Raw genomic sequence first — 19,465 nt, 5'->3', positions numbered from 1 at the left:
AGAGCTGCACGGTAGGTGGGAGAAATGGACGTGTGCGCTTATGATAGGGAAATCGCCGTACATTACATGTATACGACAAAAGCCGTTTCGCACGGCGACTTACGACAAGGAGACTCGTTTCGTTCTGGCCGCGCGTTCGTCGTTGGCGGTGGTGAACATGACCTCCAGTCTTGTGGCTCGTAACTCGCTGAGATTCTTGCGGCGAGCCGATTAGGAGCTCGCCCTTCAACTACGGAAACTACCAGCAATCTTATAGCGTCTTACCGCCGTACTATACGACCTTTTTCATTTGTCTCGTTTTCGTCTTGGTAGAACTCTGTTGAGTATTTCTTAACAGTATATTTTATCGAAAAAATATTATCGGTAAAATTTGTATTTGTGGCGTATATGATATTTGGATGATTCTTTTCGTCGTTTAAAGTCGTTTCTATTCATTTATGATTTTCTCTTAAATTCTCTTTTTTATTCTCTTTGACATGAAAGAAACTTGAACTGAAGAATGATGAAAGTTCTTACAATTTTATTATTATTACTATTATTGAAGCTTTCCAGTGTAAGCCTTGTCCTTATGGAAAGAGTACTCCGACGTTTCAAGCCTCAATAATAATAATAATCGTGTTCTGGGCCGTGAATGTCTTAAATCTTCTATTCTTACAAGTTTTTATATTCTCACGCCTCCGTTAGGATTGAAAAGGTCTTGTCGTTCGATTTTTCAGGAGTTCTCGGGAATTGTCCCCTGGTACAGGCGCCTCAGTGGGGCACGGTGAGAGAGCGGGTCCTTAAAGATGGCACTCTACAGACCGTGTACTCGTGTGAACCAGGCCGTAGATTGAAGGGCCATAAAATACTGACTTGCACTGCCGACGGTTGGAATCATCCTATCCCGAAATGCGTGCCTTACGGTAAGTGACTCGAACTTCATTTTACACTCCTCGTGCCTTCCGGAGGCTGTAACAAGCTCAATGTGTCACGAGAGACTCTTTTCTTTTATCTGCTTCGAAAATTAGGTGATATTTTGGTCGTTGACGTTTCTTTGAATTTTAAGTGTAGGTAGTTTATCAAGTATGCTGTGTTTAGTTAACTTTAAGGGACACTTTAAATTGTAATAAAGGGATGCTTCTTTATTGTGAGATTTTATTAATTCTTTATGTGTAACTCAAATGGTTGCAAATTTGTATCAGTATTATTTTAAAAACATACTATTTTGTATTTATTTTGACACTATATTATAAATGCCACATGTATTAGTACTATTTGTAATTCGACCTAAATGCTTTAATTTTTCTTTTCTTTTGATATACCACAGTAAAATATAGGATGTTCCATTAAGCAACATTATTTTCTGTTTATTTTGATACTATATGTATTTGTACTATTCCTAACTCGACCTAAATGCATACTGATGTACTACAGTATAATAGAGGGTGTTCCATATGTACAATTGCAAATTATGAAAACATTTGGAAAACTTACAGAATTATTGAAATAAGGGAAGAATTTGGCGAATTTACCTCTATCAAATCACAAATACTATACACAACACTCTACTCGACACATTTTCTACAATAAATACGTGCATATACTTTCTCTCGCTGAATCATCCGTGGATTTCCTCAATAATCGTGTTTTATCCACTGGCACAAAGATAACGGTGTCAAACATCAAAAACCATTTCACTCGTGGAGGATTTGAAATGATCAGATTGTAAAGATACATACCCTCGTAAACAAGAATCTCTGGTGAAAACATTCGCGATACGTTCAAATGAAAAGAACAGAATCCGCTTTGAATAACGTGAAACGTAGAGGAGTTATGGAGTAGCAGAAGACAACAAGTAATATCGAACGAAGGAGAGGAACGAGATCTCCGTGGACATGGTGTGCTTGCGCAGACGTATGAGGGTAAACGTATGAAATCCGGGATAAGCGTGTTGCTCGCGATTTATCCAGATAGAGGTGCCACTCAACGAGCCTATTCACCGTTTCCACGTGTATCGAGGCGTTCTCGTTTCGCGACAAAGAAGTTCGCGATCGACCGGTGAAACTGTCATCTCATTTCTCCCAACCAAGATGATCTCTGTTTCCACAAAAGGCTCGTAATCTTGCTGTCGAATGTGTTTCGAGAGATGCATTATGGGTTGCGTCGTTTACGTGGCGCGATGTGAATTCACTTCGACACGCTTTCGATTCGAACTTCCGTACATTGATAAGCGTTATCTGGAGATTTTAATGCTGGGCTATTTGTGTCGGAAATTAAGTGTTCTAGATTTGGGTTTCGAGCGAGTAGAGAGCTTTGAACTTTATTTTGAAACTAAAGTTGCTGATAGCAGATTGTAAAGACAGCAGATGTATAGTAAGAGAGCAAGAATAATCAGTATGATATGGGAAGAGAGCAATAATAGTTAATGTAGTATCGGGGCCTCCATACCCAAATAGGAAACCGACAAGGGAGAATAAAGTGGGAGTGGTTGGCGCAGCGCGCAAAGCCCTCGGCTGCTAAGCCGAAGGTCCTGGGTTCGATTCCCGTTTGGGGTCCTTCAATATTTTTCCCTAGGTTCCTACATTAATATAGAGGGAAAAAATTGGAAAATTTTTAAACTTTGAATTTTAAGTTAAAGATAAAGTTGTTGAGGTAAAGATGGCAGAGGTATTGGAAGAAAGGAATAATAATTAGTATAGAGGAAGAAGTGATCTGTAAAACTTCTCATTGATGATTGTTTACATTAATTGAAAAATAAAAGATTTTGAACGTAGAAAGGTTGAATTATGATTGTTTATTATACTAGATAGAATGTATTTATTACATGTTTAGAATGTGCAATATATGTGAAATTATGCAAGAACAGACAAATTTATCAAAATTGAATACACTTCGTTTCTCCTAACGCGCTGACATGAATGTAAGCTGGCGCAAGACCACTTTGGCATTACAGTACTCGGAGCTGCACTTTGACATAATGTTGAGCCATGTATCTCGATCCAAGTATCTTGCCAGATGTCGACGTAATAATACGGCAAACAGCCCACTTGACCCACGATGATATCGTTGGAAAAGAGGATAATTTTTTTATGTCCATTTCCACGATGTAGTATCGTATGTTTAAACGTTTCGTTTGTATCATTTTGTAGTATGTTTGACGATCTGTTCAAATCTCCAAGTTTCAATCATCTGGTTCTATATAATTTAAACGAGATCAGTATTGACTAAAAGTCGAGGTTTCTACAGTTTCCGCGCACAAATTTATACGAAACAAAATTTCGATTAACAAATATTTGAATTTTTATATATTTAAACGAATGAATTTAAAAAAGATTTCTTTAGGTAATGTGAATTCTTCATTCAGATATTAATCATAGAAGATTCCATATTATTATATTTTAATTTCACGAAATACATTTCTTCTTTGCAATGTTTATAATAATGGAACTCATTCAAATATTAATTACAGTAGATTTCACGTTGTTACATTTCAGTTTGACAAAATACATTTTCTACGTAACTTTCTATCTACTTAACTACACAACTACATTTCTCCTAATCTCAAACCAAACTCTTCCATCAATTCTTCCAAATCCCCAAACAACCACACGCGACAATCAATTTCCCTCTAATCGAACACATGTCCGAGCTGCACGACCCTTTCACATTATTCGCCAATTCACGTACCGATTTTCGTCACCGAGGAACCTCGCGGTCCATTAAACCGTCCACTCCTTTCCTTTCTTGCTAGATAAACCCAGAATGGGTCCAGTGATCGCGAAAGATCTCCCCGGGTCTGGAACGATGTTCGAAGAAGCATAGGAGGAGTGGAAAAAAGTAGAAGCTGTGGGTGGTTTTGAAGAAGCGAAGAAAAGAAGGAGGGAGGAGGGAGCAACGATGACGAATGGCTTTTTCGTAACGCGACACCTCTCGGGGGTCGTGAACCTGAAAAGCACCCCTTTCCTTTCTCGAAAGCGGGTCGGGATCGAAAGCAACGGGATTTCGCTTTGATTTATTGCCGCGGTCACGCGCGTTGCGTTCGAGAGGCAACGCGACATCTTTCTTTCCGTCTGTACGGACACGCCACGTGCTCGGGACACGCATAGATTCGTTGTCTCGCGAAAAATACTGAATTCGAGGCTTGCAGGTATTTTCTCTCTACCGAGTGTTTCGGAAATAGTCGGATTCGTTGGAAGGAACAGAAAAGTTTCACAAGTTCGTGACAATTTTTACGATATGATCCATTTCGCGCGAATTGGGAGAATATTGTGCATTTAATAAGAGTACCTACTTGCAGAAAACACTGTCAGTGCGGAAAATCAGATTTTTCAGGAGGAAGAAAAATGTTAGCCGACTTTAAATTGTTTATAAAATTTCGTTTGTCTTTGTTGCTAAATGTGACTAAGAATACTATTGAGAATAGATTATATTTTGAATTTTTCTCTCCTTAACGTAGGCCCAGGCCGGGCCATAAAAGCAATGGGTCCGCGGACCGTGGTTCCGATCCAAGTATATAACCCGGGTTTTCGCCTCCGTTGTTTTGTATTACATTTATATCAATAAACGTTTTCTTTTTCTCTGCAGTCGATTGAGTCAATCTTTATTCGCAAATTAAAGATTCTCAATAAATACAATAAAAGGCATTGTATTTTGGTAGGGAGGCATTATGCCTCCGTAGTATCAATATTATTACAATTATTTTGATAACGACTAATTATTATAAATGCGAGAAAAAATAAGTACACGTTCTTCACAGAAACACGATGCGAACTTCTGCATAGACCTAATAGTTCTGTTATACCCTAAAATATTTTCTTTCTTAGGCTTACAATTTGCCACCAACTTTCACCATTACACCGAACTCTTCACCTTCCAAATCTCCTACACAGTCGTAACCCAAAGTTGCATCCTCCTCAAACCCTTAAATAGCCCTATTTTTCCATCCTCGACTCATTCTCTGTATTGTCATCCGCAAGTCACGTTCCGCCAGTTTTAATAAAGTTTCGTTTCTACGCAACGTCGATCCTTAATTGCTCCGATTGAAGTGTTACCCCCAACACTTGCCCTCAGTTTCGAGAAATTCAGGCAAAACCTAAAGACTAGAAGCTTGAACTATTTCCGTAACAGTTACTTGCTGGACACACGAGAGTCCCAAGATTTTTTACGCTACAAAGATAGTTCCTGTGTTTTCGAACCACCTTGTATACGCAAGGGTTGGTCCGTGCGCCGTTTGCGTTTCCTCACACGCGTGTCACCGTGTTGACTTTGGCGGACATTGCTACGAGGAAGCGGCACGGATCGAGGGTCGCGGATAGTTCGTGATGCTTGCACGATTTCTGGGATATTTTAGGTATACATCTGAAGTAGAAGACGCTCGGGTTGAAATATGTGCGTTCTGTACAGTGTAATTGCAGTAATTTAATTGAGATTCTGCATCGTAGAGTTTGATGGATGTTGATTTAGTGCTTACAGTAAAAGGATAGTATTGGGTTCGTTTCTACACTTTTCACGTATGCTAGAAAGTAAATATGAAAGTTGGAAAAGCAACATGTGAGAAAGAATGAACGCAGTAGAAATAAATATAAAGAAATGGCTTCTCTAATTTGTATTCCGTGTCAAATAAAGTGCGAAAGGATAGAAAGTGCACGGAAAAAGTAAAAAAATATTTATGCATTTGTGAGAATTTACAACTACCGCGGTCGCAGAAAATCCTGACGAAGAAGTTACAATTCTTCAGTTTTTATCAATTGTGATTTATAGCTTGAAATTTGATTTTTAGATTCTTATGTATTTTGTGTATTTGTATTCTCATATTCGTGCATAATTCTACTTTCGAAAAATACATTCACGTTTTATTAGAAGTATTTGTAACAACTTTGAAGCCTTTAACAGTATTTTTAATGCTTATGCAGACGTTTATGTATACATTGTTTTATTTACGATCACCCTGTACACATTTTTGTACGTATTTAGGTACTTAACTCGTTTCCCCAAGATTGCTATCGTTCTGCTGGAATTTACGCAACTTAATGGCTCATTAGAGACCATAGTAATCGCTCGTTTGGAGGCTATAGTAGCTCCTAATGGACTAACGTTTAAAAATACTTTCTTTCGACTTAGAATTAGGTTACCTACACTCTTTTCACCACCTTGTATCAGGAATAGCTAGCTTTGCCCCCCTTTGAATCTGTCAGAGAATAAATCTAGAATACCTAAGTAGGTTTTATAAAATACACTTCTCATTTAACGTTGAAAACAATAAATCGCTGTTCCAATAGTAAAATTACGTAATTGCGGGAGAGAAGAATACCAGTTTGATAATTGATGCAAAATTACCTGTGCACTGATTTTATCTATCAATATCAATGGTATGTAGTTGACAGATAAAATTAGTGCAAAGGCTGAATTTACATTAATCGACAAAATGGCTTTCTTCTCTCTTGAAAAATTAAATTTTTGCAGTTTCCTAACTTTACCACCGAAACGATGACACAATATCCCAACACGTTTCATTCTTCGTTATTCTCCCTTTAAACAATTACTTCTTAAATCTGAAACAAAATCGATATTACAAGCGGAGACTTGGGGGAATGCTGCGAAAATATTATATCGAATCTAAAGAACTTTCTCAAAGAAAAAAATTCAATCCTCCGTCTCCTTTCGCGTTTCTTCTTGTATTCAGCCGACTCATCGATGCAGCTGAAATTGCTTCCTTAATTCTTCTCAATTGCTTTACGATCGCAGGAACTTAGTTAAGCCGTGGAGCTCGGCGCGGATTCTCGGTCGAATGGAAGTTTCATCGGGACGTGTCTTTAATTCTTGCTTGACGCTTGGTACTAGAAACGACGGTGCAGCAGCAGCATTGCGGAACGTAAAAATAGTAGGCGAAAGATTAATTGAAACGTCGCTCGTCACGGGGATCGAGTCGTTAGTGAAACACGCGGGAGCACTAGACCGAGCTGGTACGAAATGTTAAATCCTATTAGAATCTGTCACAAACACGACAGCGTCAGTTCTACGCTGTGTCACGGAGATTAAAGAAGCATCTTCTTTTCGAATTTAAGAGATTTTCCGTCACGTTTGTCGTCCGGAAAAACCTTAATGCCAATTTGATTTCCCTCCGCCTCTCGTGAAACTTTCCCTCTTTTCTTTCCTAAGTACGAACCAGCAAAGAACCAAAATGGCGGACTTACAGATGTCAATTAATCATCGGTCTGACATTTTTAGACCGATTCCCGCGAACGTTAGAAATTATTCTTTTACTGGAATTTTTGTTCCTCGATTTTCATGTAAGTTTGCAAGTGTGAACTACGGAAACCCCCGTTTTTACTTAACACTGATCTCCTTTCCATTATGCAGGGCGTTTCCGAAAATGCGGGCGTAACTTCGGGGATGGATTCAGTACGCTAAAATAAGAAAAAAAGTTCATATGAACGACCTTGTTTCCGAATTACAGCCGTTTTTATTGAACACTAAAAGATAGTAAATATGTTTTATACGAGAAAGAATTTCTTTTAAATTATTACAAGTAAATTGCAATTTTCTATGAAGTTTAAATTGATCGTAGCCTGGAAATGGCAGTGGAGTATGAGAAAATTATTCGAGGATTATTTTAATAAATTAATTACTTCGACGTGTGTTATTGGTAAAATTTATAAACGTTAAATAAAGCTGGGGTAATTTATGGGCAGCGAAGGAAGGTCAATTTAATTCGAATGGGAATATAAATTTCAAAGGGGAAGTAGTTGTAGATTCTGTGAATTCGTCAAGGTTCTGCTTATAGACTTTGTAGAAGCGTGTTTCGATACGCGAGCAAGGAGTGCGGACTGTTTTAGGTCAATATCGCATTTCCACATGTGCACCGTGTGGCTTGTATCTCTTCCAATGCATTCGACAATGTGTTCCAGCGTTCGCGTGCCTTTTCACATCCTTTTAAGTGCTTCAGCGTGTTTCGCGCCGCGTATTACACGCGTGAGATCACGATTTTGGTTTGAAACGACTAGAATGCCTTCCTCTCGACTGCTACACGTACCAAATATACGTACAGAAACACGACTTAATATGATGAGTTCACGATACGTTAATTAACACGGTGAAAAAGTAGGAGGGAAATTTCATTGTTCTCGTTTTTAGGTTATATCTTCGAAGTGAGGTTATGTTACTCGTTTAATTCAGTTATGACTGCGAGTGTGGGTGTAATGGAATTTCTGAGGAAGATGTTAACGTGGTCTTTGAAACTGATTACAGTAATGTCTCTACAAGTGTCAGCTAGTTTGGATTCTATAAGTGTCAGTATAGATGGTCCTACGCCTAGGTCTGCGTCATTGCTGCGCCTATGTTATCTCGCTCGCAGTCAGTCAAGCGTGTAACGCTACACCACTCGGTTTCTTTTACGAGATTTCACGGCTCGACAATTCATAATAGAAAAATATAATTTCTTTAATTTTACCTTTTTTCATCTGAAATTTTTTTAAAAAAAAAAAAAAAAAAATGTAGGGCCGATTCTACAAGTGTCGGTCAAACGGTAGGCCGACTCTACAAGTGTCAGTCAAACGGTAGGCCGACTCTATGTAATGTAATACAGGGCTTCTGTTTTATCTCATTTTGATCAGAAAAATCTCATCAATATGTTAAGAAAAATTTCGGGATAAAAGAACGTAAAATTAAAAGAGTTGGTATTTAAATCGCTTGGTTGCCTCGACTCACGTTCCATCCTTATCTTTTATTCGCTGTCCTTGTCTACGTTCGGCAAACTACAAAGGCGGGTGCGAGGCTCGAAAACGTAGTCCCTCTACAAGTGTCATGTTTAGGTTCCTTGCGGACTGACACTTGGGGAGACATTACTGTACTTTGAAATGTTATCAATTGTTTAAAATCTTTTTGTTCACGCACCGTATTTTCGCGCGTATTTTTCGCCACCGAGCATTTTTCGCGGCCTCATTTTCCTGTGACGAAAAAAAGTAATATCCGACTGTTTTTTGTATGGAAAATACAAGATTTTTTCCGTAGGCGCTTTGTTGACCTTCGTTTTTTTTTGTGTAAGCTTAAATCTGTCTTGTAAAATCATGACTTCCTCTGTTAATCAAGGTGCCCTGTAAGGATAAATATTGATATAGCCCTACTATTGGAAAAATTTGCGTATTTTTCGCATCTCGATTTTCGCTTAGTAAAAAACGACAGAAAAATTGCGAAAAATACTTCATACTTAAATACTTCATAATGAATGCTGTTGATAGGAATTAATACAAATGCTGAACAATTTTTCAAATCTCACTCTACCACTTAGTTCCAATATTGAAATTAAAGCACAAATTTAATATATAAAAATGTGCGAAAAAGAATCCAATCAAGAAAAAGCTTGCCGGTATGGAGAACAATACAAGCTGGGATTATTTGACGAATCTTTTTTTTCTATAGGATTAGTAGAACTTGCTTGACAAAGGGATGGAAATAATACAATAGTATAGTGGTGGAATACAACGACGCAGTAAGCAGTAATCCAAGAAAATTAATTTCAACAAAAGCCTCCAAGTAAATACCTGTATTAATGAAAAATAAAAAATTCTCACGTATTCACTAATTACGCGTTTTGCAAAAATCGCCACGAACAAATCCTATTACCGCGATTCAACTTAAGTTTAATTGTCCCCCAACGAGGACAATGATTTTTAGCCCGGTGCTCTTTGAGGCGTGTTTCGTTCGCTGATAATGGCGGCTGTTCGTTCGGGAACACGTCGAATTATTCCCTCCGGTTGCTCGAAGGTGCAACTGCCAGGAACAACTTAATGACTGCGTTGTTGGTGCGGTGTAGAGAGACACGCGGCGTTCCTCTGAGCTCCTGCGTTAAATTCCCGCTGAACAGGACGTCGAGGAAGGCTCCCGCTGCGTCGCGTTGCTTCCACCATGCGAAATGATAACGGCATAATAGATCTTCCCCGTTTAATCTACGATTTCATTCGATTTACCCGCGCGGAAGGCCCGTTTAATGCGTCTTCTCTTAATTAGCTCTTATTTTCCGACGCGGCCGCATCCGAGTTTGCGTGGGAAATCGAGTTCCAGTTTCCATCGTGCGGCGATAAAGAGTAGCATTCGATGTGTTGAATCCTTTGACGTAGTTTAGTTGTACGAGACCAGCTATGGAAATACTGAACTTCCGTTTGGAGGAATGCGCTTTCAATGCATGGGGAGATTGTCGTTGCGAATACTAAATGGATTTGGTATTTGATTAGATATAATTATAGAATGTGAACAATTTATTTGTTCGATTCGTTGATTGTTTGTTCGAAATCAATTTATACGAGTTTTAGGAAAAATTGCGATGTCGGTGGTGATGTTATTTGATCGAATTTATCGAAGTTGTGTCAAATTTGTTTCACATTTGTTTGTTTGAAAATAATGATTTTACGATGTTTGTTTATTTTCGAGAGTTAATAGGAATAATTATAGACGGTATCATTTTTATTTAACGAAGCCTGTGTTAATCACTCTCGAATCACAACTTACTAAAATTATATTCAAAAGTGTATTTTGAATCTAATCAACGTTTATACACTACCGGCCAAATGCTCGGAATCACTGTGCATTTCAAGTTACACAAAAATTTCCAGAAAAAGGTAAGCAATTTTAAGAACTTTTTAACGAATTTTTTATCATTTATATTAATCGAAATGGGAAGCTACACAAAAATTTGCAGAAAAAAGTAAGCAATTTTAAGAACATTTTAACGAATTTTTTATAATTTATATTAATCGAAATGGGGTAAATTGCTATTGATCTCTGCAACATCATTTCAAATCTATAAAAAATTAGCAACAGATTCAATATTGGTGTAAATTGACAAGTGATTCCAAATTTTTGGCCGGTAGTGTATATACAGAGTGTCTTATTTTATTCAGTCCACGTCTGAATTACAAAACAATTAATTATAGGCTTATTTTTATTCTAATATTCTACTATCCATTAGCAACTGATAAGTTACAAACCTAACCTAGAAAGATTACAGGTTTATCTATAAAAAATTGAAAGTGTCCCTGAAAACTTAAAAAAAAAAAAAGATGCACTGATAAAAAATGTACTATATAATCATCTTAAAGGTCTCTTTAAAGCATATTATACGACACAAAGAAAATTTCGATCAGTTCACTGACAAAAGAATAATCCAAGGTGATCAGATGAGGCAGTTCACCCTGTATACGCGTCTCGTAAATTGTGTTCTTCCATTAGAATCAGCTGTTCATCCTCCCTCCACCCTTCCTCCGTCGATGTGTTCCGCGTGTGGGGTGAATTTTAAAAGTCCATTCGCGATGAATCGCCGTATTTCACGGAGACAGGCCGCGGCATAGACGTATTAATTAATTGCCGTGGAAAGCCGGTGGTGCGGTTGTGTTGAAAGCGTACGGAGGGAAAAAGTACAAGTGGCCTCTTCTCCTTCCTTACTTGATACCGATTCTGTGGCGTTTCCGCTTTCATCAGGCGCACGAGGATACTGGCCACGGCACTCTGACTTTTATGCAGATACGCGGGTTATGAGTTTGAATGGGCTCGCCATCCCCGTCGGAACAGAACTTTTATCATACGCGTTTAGCTCTCCCTATCGATTCGCCTTTCCTTTGAATCGGCACAGCTGATAGTGTCCCACGTTGAACCGCGGGGGGAAACGTTTTAATTCCACGAATTTTTCTCTCCTGCTTTCCTCGTTTTTCTTTTCTCTTATGTCAGAGTTTACGTGTTAATTGATGAGTTAATATTGGTGAAGTTGGTGTGTTTAGGACGGGTGAGAAGTTTGTTCGTTTGGAAGTACCTATTCGAGGACTGATTTTTTCCCTTCGATACAGTGTTTTAATGTGGAAAAATTAGCCTCGAGGGTTATTTTATGAAAAATGTACGGTTTAGTCGCGAGCGTTTTTTTCATGTAATATTTTTGCAAGGAATTTATTAGCAAATTTTACGGTTTGTTGGGTGGTTCGTGGTATGCCAGGAAACTGTTTACAGAATGCATTCGTTGTACCCGTAAAGTTGTTTTTCGAATACTTCGACTAATGAGAGATGGATATAGTGGAGTAGGGAGTGGGGAGAGAATACCGATAGACTGTTCGAAGACTGTGATTAAGGTGATGAGCATAATGAAAAGGAATTCAGATTTGATATTGTCTAAATTCATTTAACAACTACAGTATCGATGTCTAAATCTGTAACTTGACGAATTCCTAACTTAAAACTAAGTCAAACGTAATTACTGCATATGAATTGGCCGATTTGAGAATTTCGTGTACCATTAATTATTTTATTGTTAAATGGCAGATCGTGCAGGAAAGTTAACTACAGATCAAATTCCACTGATCATTTTTCAGTTGGACAAAAGTTTACTTTTTCCAAAAATATTATTAGTAAATTGTTATTAAATAACCTTGTATGGCGTAAGTAGATTATACTTCGATTAATAAATATCATATTTTTACTAAAACTAAACACGTAAAATAATAATAATAGTAATTTAGCCATCAAACAGCTCTAAATAATTTATGCCATCAATTATGAATATACTTTTCCTTCTACTCAGAGAACATTTCTTCAGCATCATCGAGCACATACGCATTTTCCAAAATAATTTGAAAATTTTAAGGATTGAAAGTCCGAAGTTCTGAAGTCCCAAAATCGGTAGGGCCTCAGATCCTTAAAATTTTTTAAATTAATTTGAAAACCCTGAGGCTTGGAGATCTTTTGAAAATCTTAGGAATTTGAAGTTCTGAGTGTCCAAAATTGCCAAGGACTTCGAGCCTTCGGTATATACATTTAGTGCGTTCGGTAAGTGTCCCAATACTAATGAACAGAAGTGTGTATACATGCTTTTCTTCATTCACACGGGGCAATTTCTACAAACAGCCACTAAATCCCTTCTCACTCTCATCCCCCGTGTATACACCGACAATACGTCGAATGTTTGAAAAGACGTTGCCGGCGGATGACTGGCAGAGGAGGACTCACGACTCCGATATACTTCCGGATCGGTTCTCCGCTACGAAGTGGCCACTCATCGGAGCACTCCTTAAAGAAGGTCGAGAGGTCACGATACTCCACTCGAGCCGAGTCAAGGAGCACACACACACACACACACACACATCTATACATGTATTATATATGTACACACACGTGATCCCTGGACGGCGGTTGGCCATCAAAGGAACCGAGATATCACGAGGTACCCGGCGTGCCTCTTTCGTTTGTCAACACGGTCGGCTTACGTAGAAATCCCCGCTGCGACCGCGAAACTCACACGAAAGCAGAAAATGTGCTTGTCTTATCTGCAGGTTCCGCGAAAGCCAGACTACGTTCGCTTCTTCGCTCGTAAAACTGTTGTGGGGCAGAAGATTCCGCGGAGAAATTGTTTTCACACATGGGGAAGCCTGATCGTGTGGCGGCAATATTGCCAGCCGCGATCTCAGTTTGAGGGACAGATTGGAGACATAATAACGTGATTTATTGGGGAATAAGCGAGACATGTTATTTTAGTGGGCTGTTAACGAGATATTTTCATTGGCAGACAAATAGGTTAGGTTATTTATAAATTAGTGGATAGTACGTATATTTAGCGGATTTGCTGTTTCAGTTTGAAGGACAGATTGGAGACGTAATAGCGTGACTTATTCGGGAATAAGTGAAATGTATTATTTTAGCAGGTTGTTAACGAGATATTTTTATTGGCACACAAATAGGTTAGGTTTTTTTATGAAACGGTGGATAGTATATTTGGTAGATTTGCTGTCTCTGTTTGAGGGACAGAGTGGAGACACAATGGCGTGATTTATTGGGGAATAAGTGAAATATATTATTTTAATAGCGAGATATTTTAGTCGATAGATAAACAGGTTAGGTTGTTCATAAATTGGTGGATAGTTTACTATTTAATAGACTTGGAGTAAAGATACATTTGTGCTACAGCGAATGTAAATATTTTTGGGGTATAATTAAGAATTTATTAAAATATGTTTTTCATGGAATTTTGAATATTCCTGACTATTCTCATCAGCTTTCAGCGCGTTCTATTTGTATATGCTGATGTTTCGTATTTTCCGTTTCATTCGCGGATTAAAAATTCGCTTTGAAGATAAACTGAAATTAAATTTTACCATATATTGCTTATAGAGCTTACATACGTCGATGTGCACAGTTTTAGCTTATTTTACAAAATTCCTGTTCGCCGGATAACAGTTTGTTATTAATAAATGATTTATGCTTACTGTTGTCGGAGTATTTTTATACGATATATTGTGAAAAACTGTGAAAATTACTTAAATTCAAAAATGACAAACAAGTTTCTATTACTGTGACTAAGGATTCGGAGATAAATGTGCACGATAAAGAATCGATATTAATTTCAATTCCATTTTGCTCTTTTTTTCCAAATTTTTCGTAGGTTTTGCGATTGTTTGTTTCACTACTATTTGGGAAACGGTCCACTGATAAACTTCGCTGGGTAATTTCGTTATTTTCATTCATGTTTTCCCTTCGATTCGCCAGAAGCGAAATTTCCAAATTAATCGTAACGTTAACATCCTGGTAACGTACTACAAATCATGATTATTCTGCCTTATTGCCAAACAACGCGCACCAATTCTGACCGTTGGCGAGGTTCGAAAACGGTTTACAGGTTGGGAGTGAAAAAACAGCAATATACACTAAAGATAAAAGGGAAAAACTTATCGAAATAGAGGTTAAAAAATTTTACCGCGTGTAAACCGAATTATCTATGAAATATAGAAATATTGAAAAGTTTCGACGTAGAGATTAACCGAAAATATAGAGAAAATTTCTTTTTTAAAGTTATACAAGGCTTTGATTTTGAGAAAATTGAATTTGAAGATTCTCTACGAACTATCGCTTCCGTTTTTAACTTAATAAACAGCGGTAATGTCATATTTCGTAAAGAAATAGTCTGCACACAAAACAGTGTTAATCCTCTCCAGCTAACCTAAAGAATCACACAAGCTTTAATACCGCATCACAATTCTCGGATTCGAAGAGCAAGGATTTGTATGCTCTAACAATACTGTCACTTGAATCAAAGCTTCTATCGAAACTAACCATGACTTTGCAAATTTCATGAAAAAAAAAATATACAATAATCCTCTTAAACGCCTCTTTGGACCAGAAAAAGCGCGTCTATCAGACCACTGACAATAAAATAATTCAAAGTGATCACTAGACTGCCGATTTTTATGCAAACTCATATTTCTGAAAATATCGCAAAATAAGTAGAACTTCGGTAGAAAATTGTTTCACCTACCAGCTATTAAGAAAGTCACTAATTTGTATATTTTGTATATTTTTTCATATTAAATCTAAATTTCCTATAAACGCATAAAAATCCGCAGTCCAGTGATCACGTTAGGCGGTTCACCCTGTATATACCGCACGCACACTTAAGCACCGTGTCCACACAATGCACAATCCAACGGTCAACTCATGTCGCGAGCGGAGAACGATTAAAACATGGAGGAGTCGCGATGGCGGGGTTGGCGCGCGATGACCCAGAGCTGAAAGTTCGGTTTGGTCAGCACGATCGGATCTAAAGGGCCGACGATGACACGAGAAAATCCAGACAGCAGGATTCCATGTGACGGAAAGATAGAGGGGGAGAGAGTAGTCGAGGCAAAAGAGACGAGGATTTATATACGGCGAGACGCTCGCTTTGGGGCTTCCCCGCGGAACACAGAACGCTTTGTACGGCAAGAATCCTGGAGGACATTGATCTCCCTCCTAAATATTACCGCACGGCGATATTTAACACGCGACGAGGCGGTTTCGCGCGGGATACGGCAAACCACGCGTCAAATAACGACCGTGCAAACGCGCAATAACGAAATTCGTTGCTTTTAATCCGATTTCCTTCTCGTCTCTCTCTATCTCTCTCTTTTCTCTTTTTTTTTCCTCACCCAAGCGGATCCCGATTAAATCGTGCCGCGTGCCTTAATGGAATTTTATTTCCGCATGATAGAGGCGAGATCGTGTATTTTCTTCTCTTTTCTTCCTTCCTCCCTCTCTCTCTCTCTCTCTCTCTATTTTTTCCTCGTTGTTGATCGTTGGTTGGTTATTTCGTCGGCGTATGTGACGTTGATCCTGGCCCCGATAACACAACAACGCAATATTGGAGAAATTCCGACGATATTTAAAGGTACGATTTATAAAAGCCAGGTAACGCGCGGAAAACAGGTTTTTTTTCTCTCCCCCCGTTCGATCTTGCTTTCCGATATTGGAAACCGAGGGGAGGTGAACGTATCTCGCTGATTTTCTTCTCGTTGGTTTGATTTGTTACTGGATATAGAGGTTTGTACTACTGGGATTTTCCAATCGCGGGAATTGATAATGGGGAAATTTCACATGTTCTCAGGTGGTTCTAATAACTTGGGAACGGATTCAACGGAGTTTGTAATTCATTTTGCTTCTGTACAATATTATATCGTAACATAAATATTCGTTCTATATTTCAAGATTTCGTTATATTTTCGATCTTTCATTGACTACGTGTAACTTCGAAACATGTTTCTAAAGACTGGACCACGAAGCAAAACACTGTACACCATATTCTTCCACCTGAACAGGCACCGACACTTGGAACCAACAACCCTTAAGCTGACCTCCATAAAATTTACGACTTATATCTCTTGCACCACCGATAGTTCCACACTTTACCTCCGATCTTTTCGCCGTCAAAGCGACCAAGACAAAAGGAAAACGAACCGAGATGAAAATTCTCCACTCGAGCGTCCTTTTACATAACCTGAAAAACGAGCAAATCAATTCCTCTCCTTTTTCCCGTGCAATTAACGCCAGGCACCGGTGCCACCAAGTAACGTCCCTTTTAACACTTCCGTTATTTAATTCGCCGTCCGTATCCGGGAGTAGAATTCAAGATCCCCGAGGACAATTCTCTCTTCCTTTTCACCGAGCATTTTCACGCGGCGCAAGAGTCACATTTTTCAGGCGGCATTTAGCGCGAACGTCTCGGATTTTCAGCGGTCCGAATGCCGCGAACAAATGAACGACGCTGGAATTGCCACGAAAGAATCTCGTCCAGTGGAATGGTTTCCCCACGGAAGCCTCTCCACTTCCTCCCTTCCTTCTTCTTCTCTTTCTCGTTTTCGCTGTTTTTTTTTCTTTTTCGCATGTTTGCCGAGGTCAGAGGCGCGATGGGACACGAGATTCGCAATTTGTTCCTCTCGCGGGAACACGCCTGATGCGTGCGATTGCCGAACTGCCCGCCATTATGGTTCCGCGACGGTTCAGCCAGATGGAATTGTGCCCATTTTGGTACACGCGCGGCGCTCGCCTGGCGATAATTCTCGGGATTCCACGCGAGCGGTTCCCTTTTTTTCTTCGATCGCTACACGATTCGCGGATATTCATTTGTTCGTGGAGGTTTTTCTTTGTGGATGAGCTGCGGCGGGTTTGTGAAGTGAATGGCGATGAAGATGCATTTGTGGTTGCCAATGAAACTTTCAGTAAATAGGCTCGATTGTTCTTTAATTTTCTTTTTTTGATAGTTTTGTGTACTTGTTAGTACAGTTAGTTTTAAGATTTTGCGAAAAAAAAATTGCTTTCTATGAAAGAATTTTAAATAATAACTTATCAAGTACCAAAAAGTAAAATAGGAAAAAGGGAGAATGAAGAAATTGTTGTATTTAACTATCGTGTGATTATTGTTCAGAAATATTGTGTATATGTGCAAGTGAAATGTATAAATGAGTATTTTGAGCACTTATTGGTACAAAATTACTTAAAAAATAGTAATAATAACAATTAAAAGAATTTCTGCTTTCAAAGAGTAATTAGTTAAATATTCATTTATATTAAACAGTAGTATTCGTCTTAATTAATAGATTCACATGTTTCAGGGTTTACACATTTCATGAAAAATAATTTTGCTGAAAAATTCCAGTTTCTCTGTGTTCCCAAACGATTTTCAAATACTGTTTTCTTCTACAATTAATAATTAAACGTCCTGTTGAAATGAACAGTTACAATCAGTGTTGCGAAATTTACACGGTTTGCTTGCTAGCAATGTTACCTGAATTATTATCAACAAAGAAGGAAATATTGTTGGAAAAGTTATTTTACATGAAAGAAAATGCAGCATGGTGAGAATTGTTTTCTGTTTGGACGGATGCACAAAGAGAATCCGAGGTCCTGACTGGAAGAAATTCGAAGCTGTAGAGTTAAGATTTCGCGTAGTCTTGAATTACCTTTGCCCTCGCTTTATCTCGCTTTGTTATCGAAAGTGCAAATAAAAAAATAGCAAACGAACGCAGTGTACGTATATTTGCAGAAAATATTATTGCTGACTTTCGATAACCTGTGTAATGCAAATAACGAAGAAACGAACATTCAGCCGATTTTGATCGAAAACGAGATTAAAAACGGTTAAATAAAACTGACGGTACGAGGGAATCGCATCTGATAAATATTGCCGGCGGAATTGAAATTTCAAAGGTAATATTGCATAATTCGTTCCTAATGCAGCACTGACCTAAATAATACCATGGTAAAATTTCCTTCATTTTATCGAAGCAAATCTCTGACGGAAGTTATAATGAATTTTTCGTACATGGGAATTCATATCTTCGTATATTTGCGCCTGAATTGAAATGTTAACAATTTAATGGATAGAATTATGATTGAACGGGTGAGAAAAAGATGGAAATTATGAATTTTGCAGCTAAATTAACGGTTGAAATGAAACATTTTCTATTATGAAATTATTAATCAAACATCGTAGGAATTATTTCCAAGGGAGAATTTTAAAATAATTTTAGTGGATAAACAGTTTTTTTCAATTTCGCGAAAATAAGGTCCACCGGATTATCTTTCTTCTTCTTCTTCTCACCTATTCAATTTTGGTGGGAATGAATGGTTTGACCTAGAGAGCTTAAAAATCCTGGAGTCTTGGGTACAGCTTGGTAGCTAGGGGCTCTGAAGGCTTAGCCTAAGCTCATATGACCGACAGTCTGCCACTGACGACATAGTGGGTCCAAATGCACATAATGCACTGAACGTATCTAATGCACCGAATGCACTGAATGCACATTGAGGATAGTGAGATTTTGGAGGCTCTGAGGCCTTAGCGAATTTGGGATTTTGGAACGTCAGATTCTTAAGATTTTCAAAAGATTTTCAATTCTTAAGATTTTCAAAATTTATTTGAAATCTTAAAGATTGAAAATCTGAAGAATCTGAAGTTCTGAAGTCCCAAAATTGCTAAGGCTTCAGATCCTGAAAATTTCTAAAATTAATTTGAAAATCTTATGGATCTGAAGTTCTGAAATTCCAAAATTGCTAAGGTCTTCGAGCCCTAAAATTTTAAGAATCTGAAGTTCTCAAGTCCCAAAATCGGTAAGACCTCAGATCCTTAAAATTTTCAAAATTAATCTAAAAATCCCGAGGACCTAAAATCTTTTGAACATCTTAAAAATCTGAAGTTCTGAAATTCCAA

The 19,465-nt window shown here is 38.2% G+C and overlaps 1 protein-coding gene across 1 annotated transcript in view; it reads left to right on the top strand.

Annotated features, from left to right (window-relative positions):
- Positions 1-157: 157 nt before the first annotated feature.
- The window catches only part of LOC108578540 (fibrillin-1-like), a 141,272-nt gene continuing 121,964 nt past the window's right edge, over positions 158-19,465 (top strand). The window contains exons 1-2 of the mRNA XM_017941899.1: positions 158-179; positions 717-902. Coding sequence (XP_017797388.1) covers positions 158-179; positions 717-902 — 208 coding nt within the window. The remainder of the gene's footprint in view (positions 180-716; positions 903-19,465) is intronic.

Source organism: Habropoda laboriosa, unplaced genomic scaffold, assembly GCF_001263275.1.
Source record: "Habropoda laboriosa isolate 0110345459 unplaced genomic scaffold, ASM126327v1 scaffold41, whole genome shotgun sequence".
Taxonomy (NCBI): domain Eukaryota; kingdom Metazoa; phylum Arthropoda; class Insecta; order Hymenoptera; family Apidae; genus Habropoda; species Habropoda laboriosa.
The sequence above is the reverse complement of the archived record's forward strand: the minus strand, read 5'-3'. Positions and strand labels throughout refer to the sequence as shown.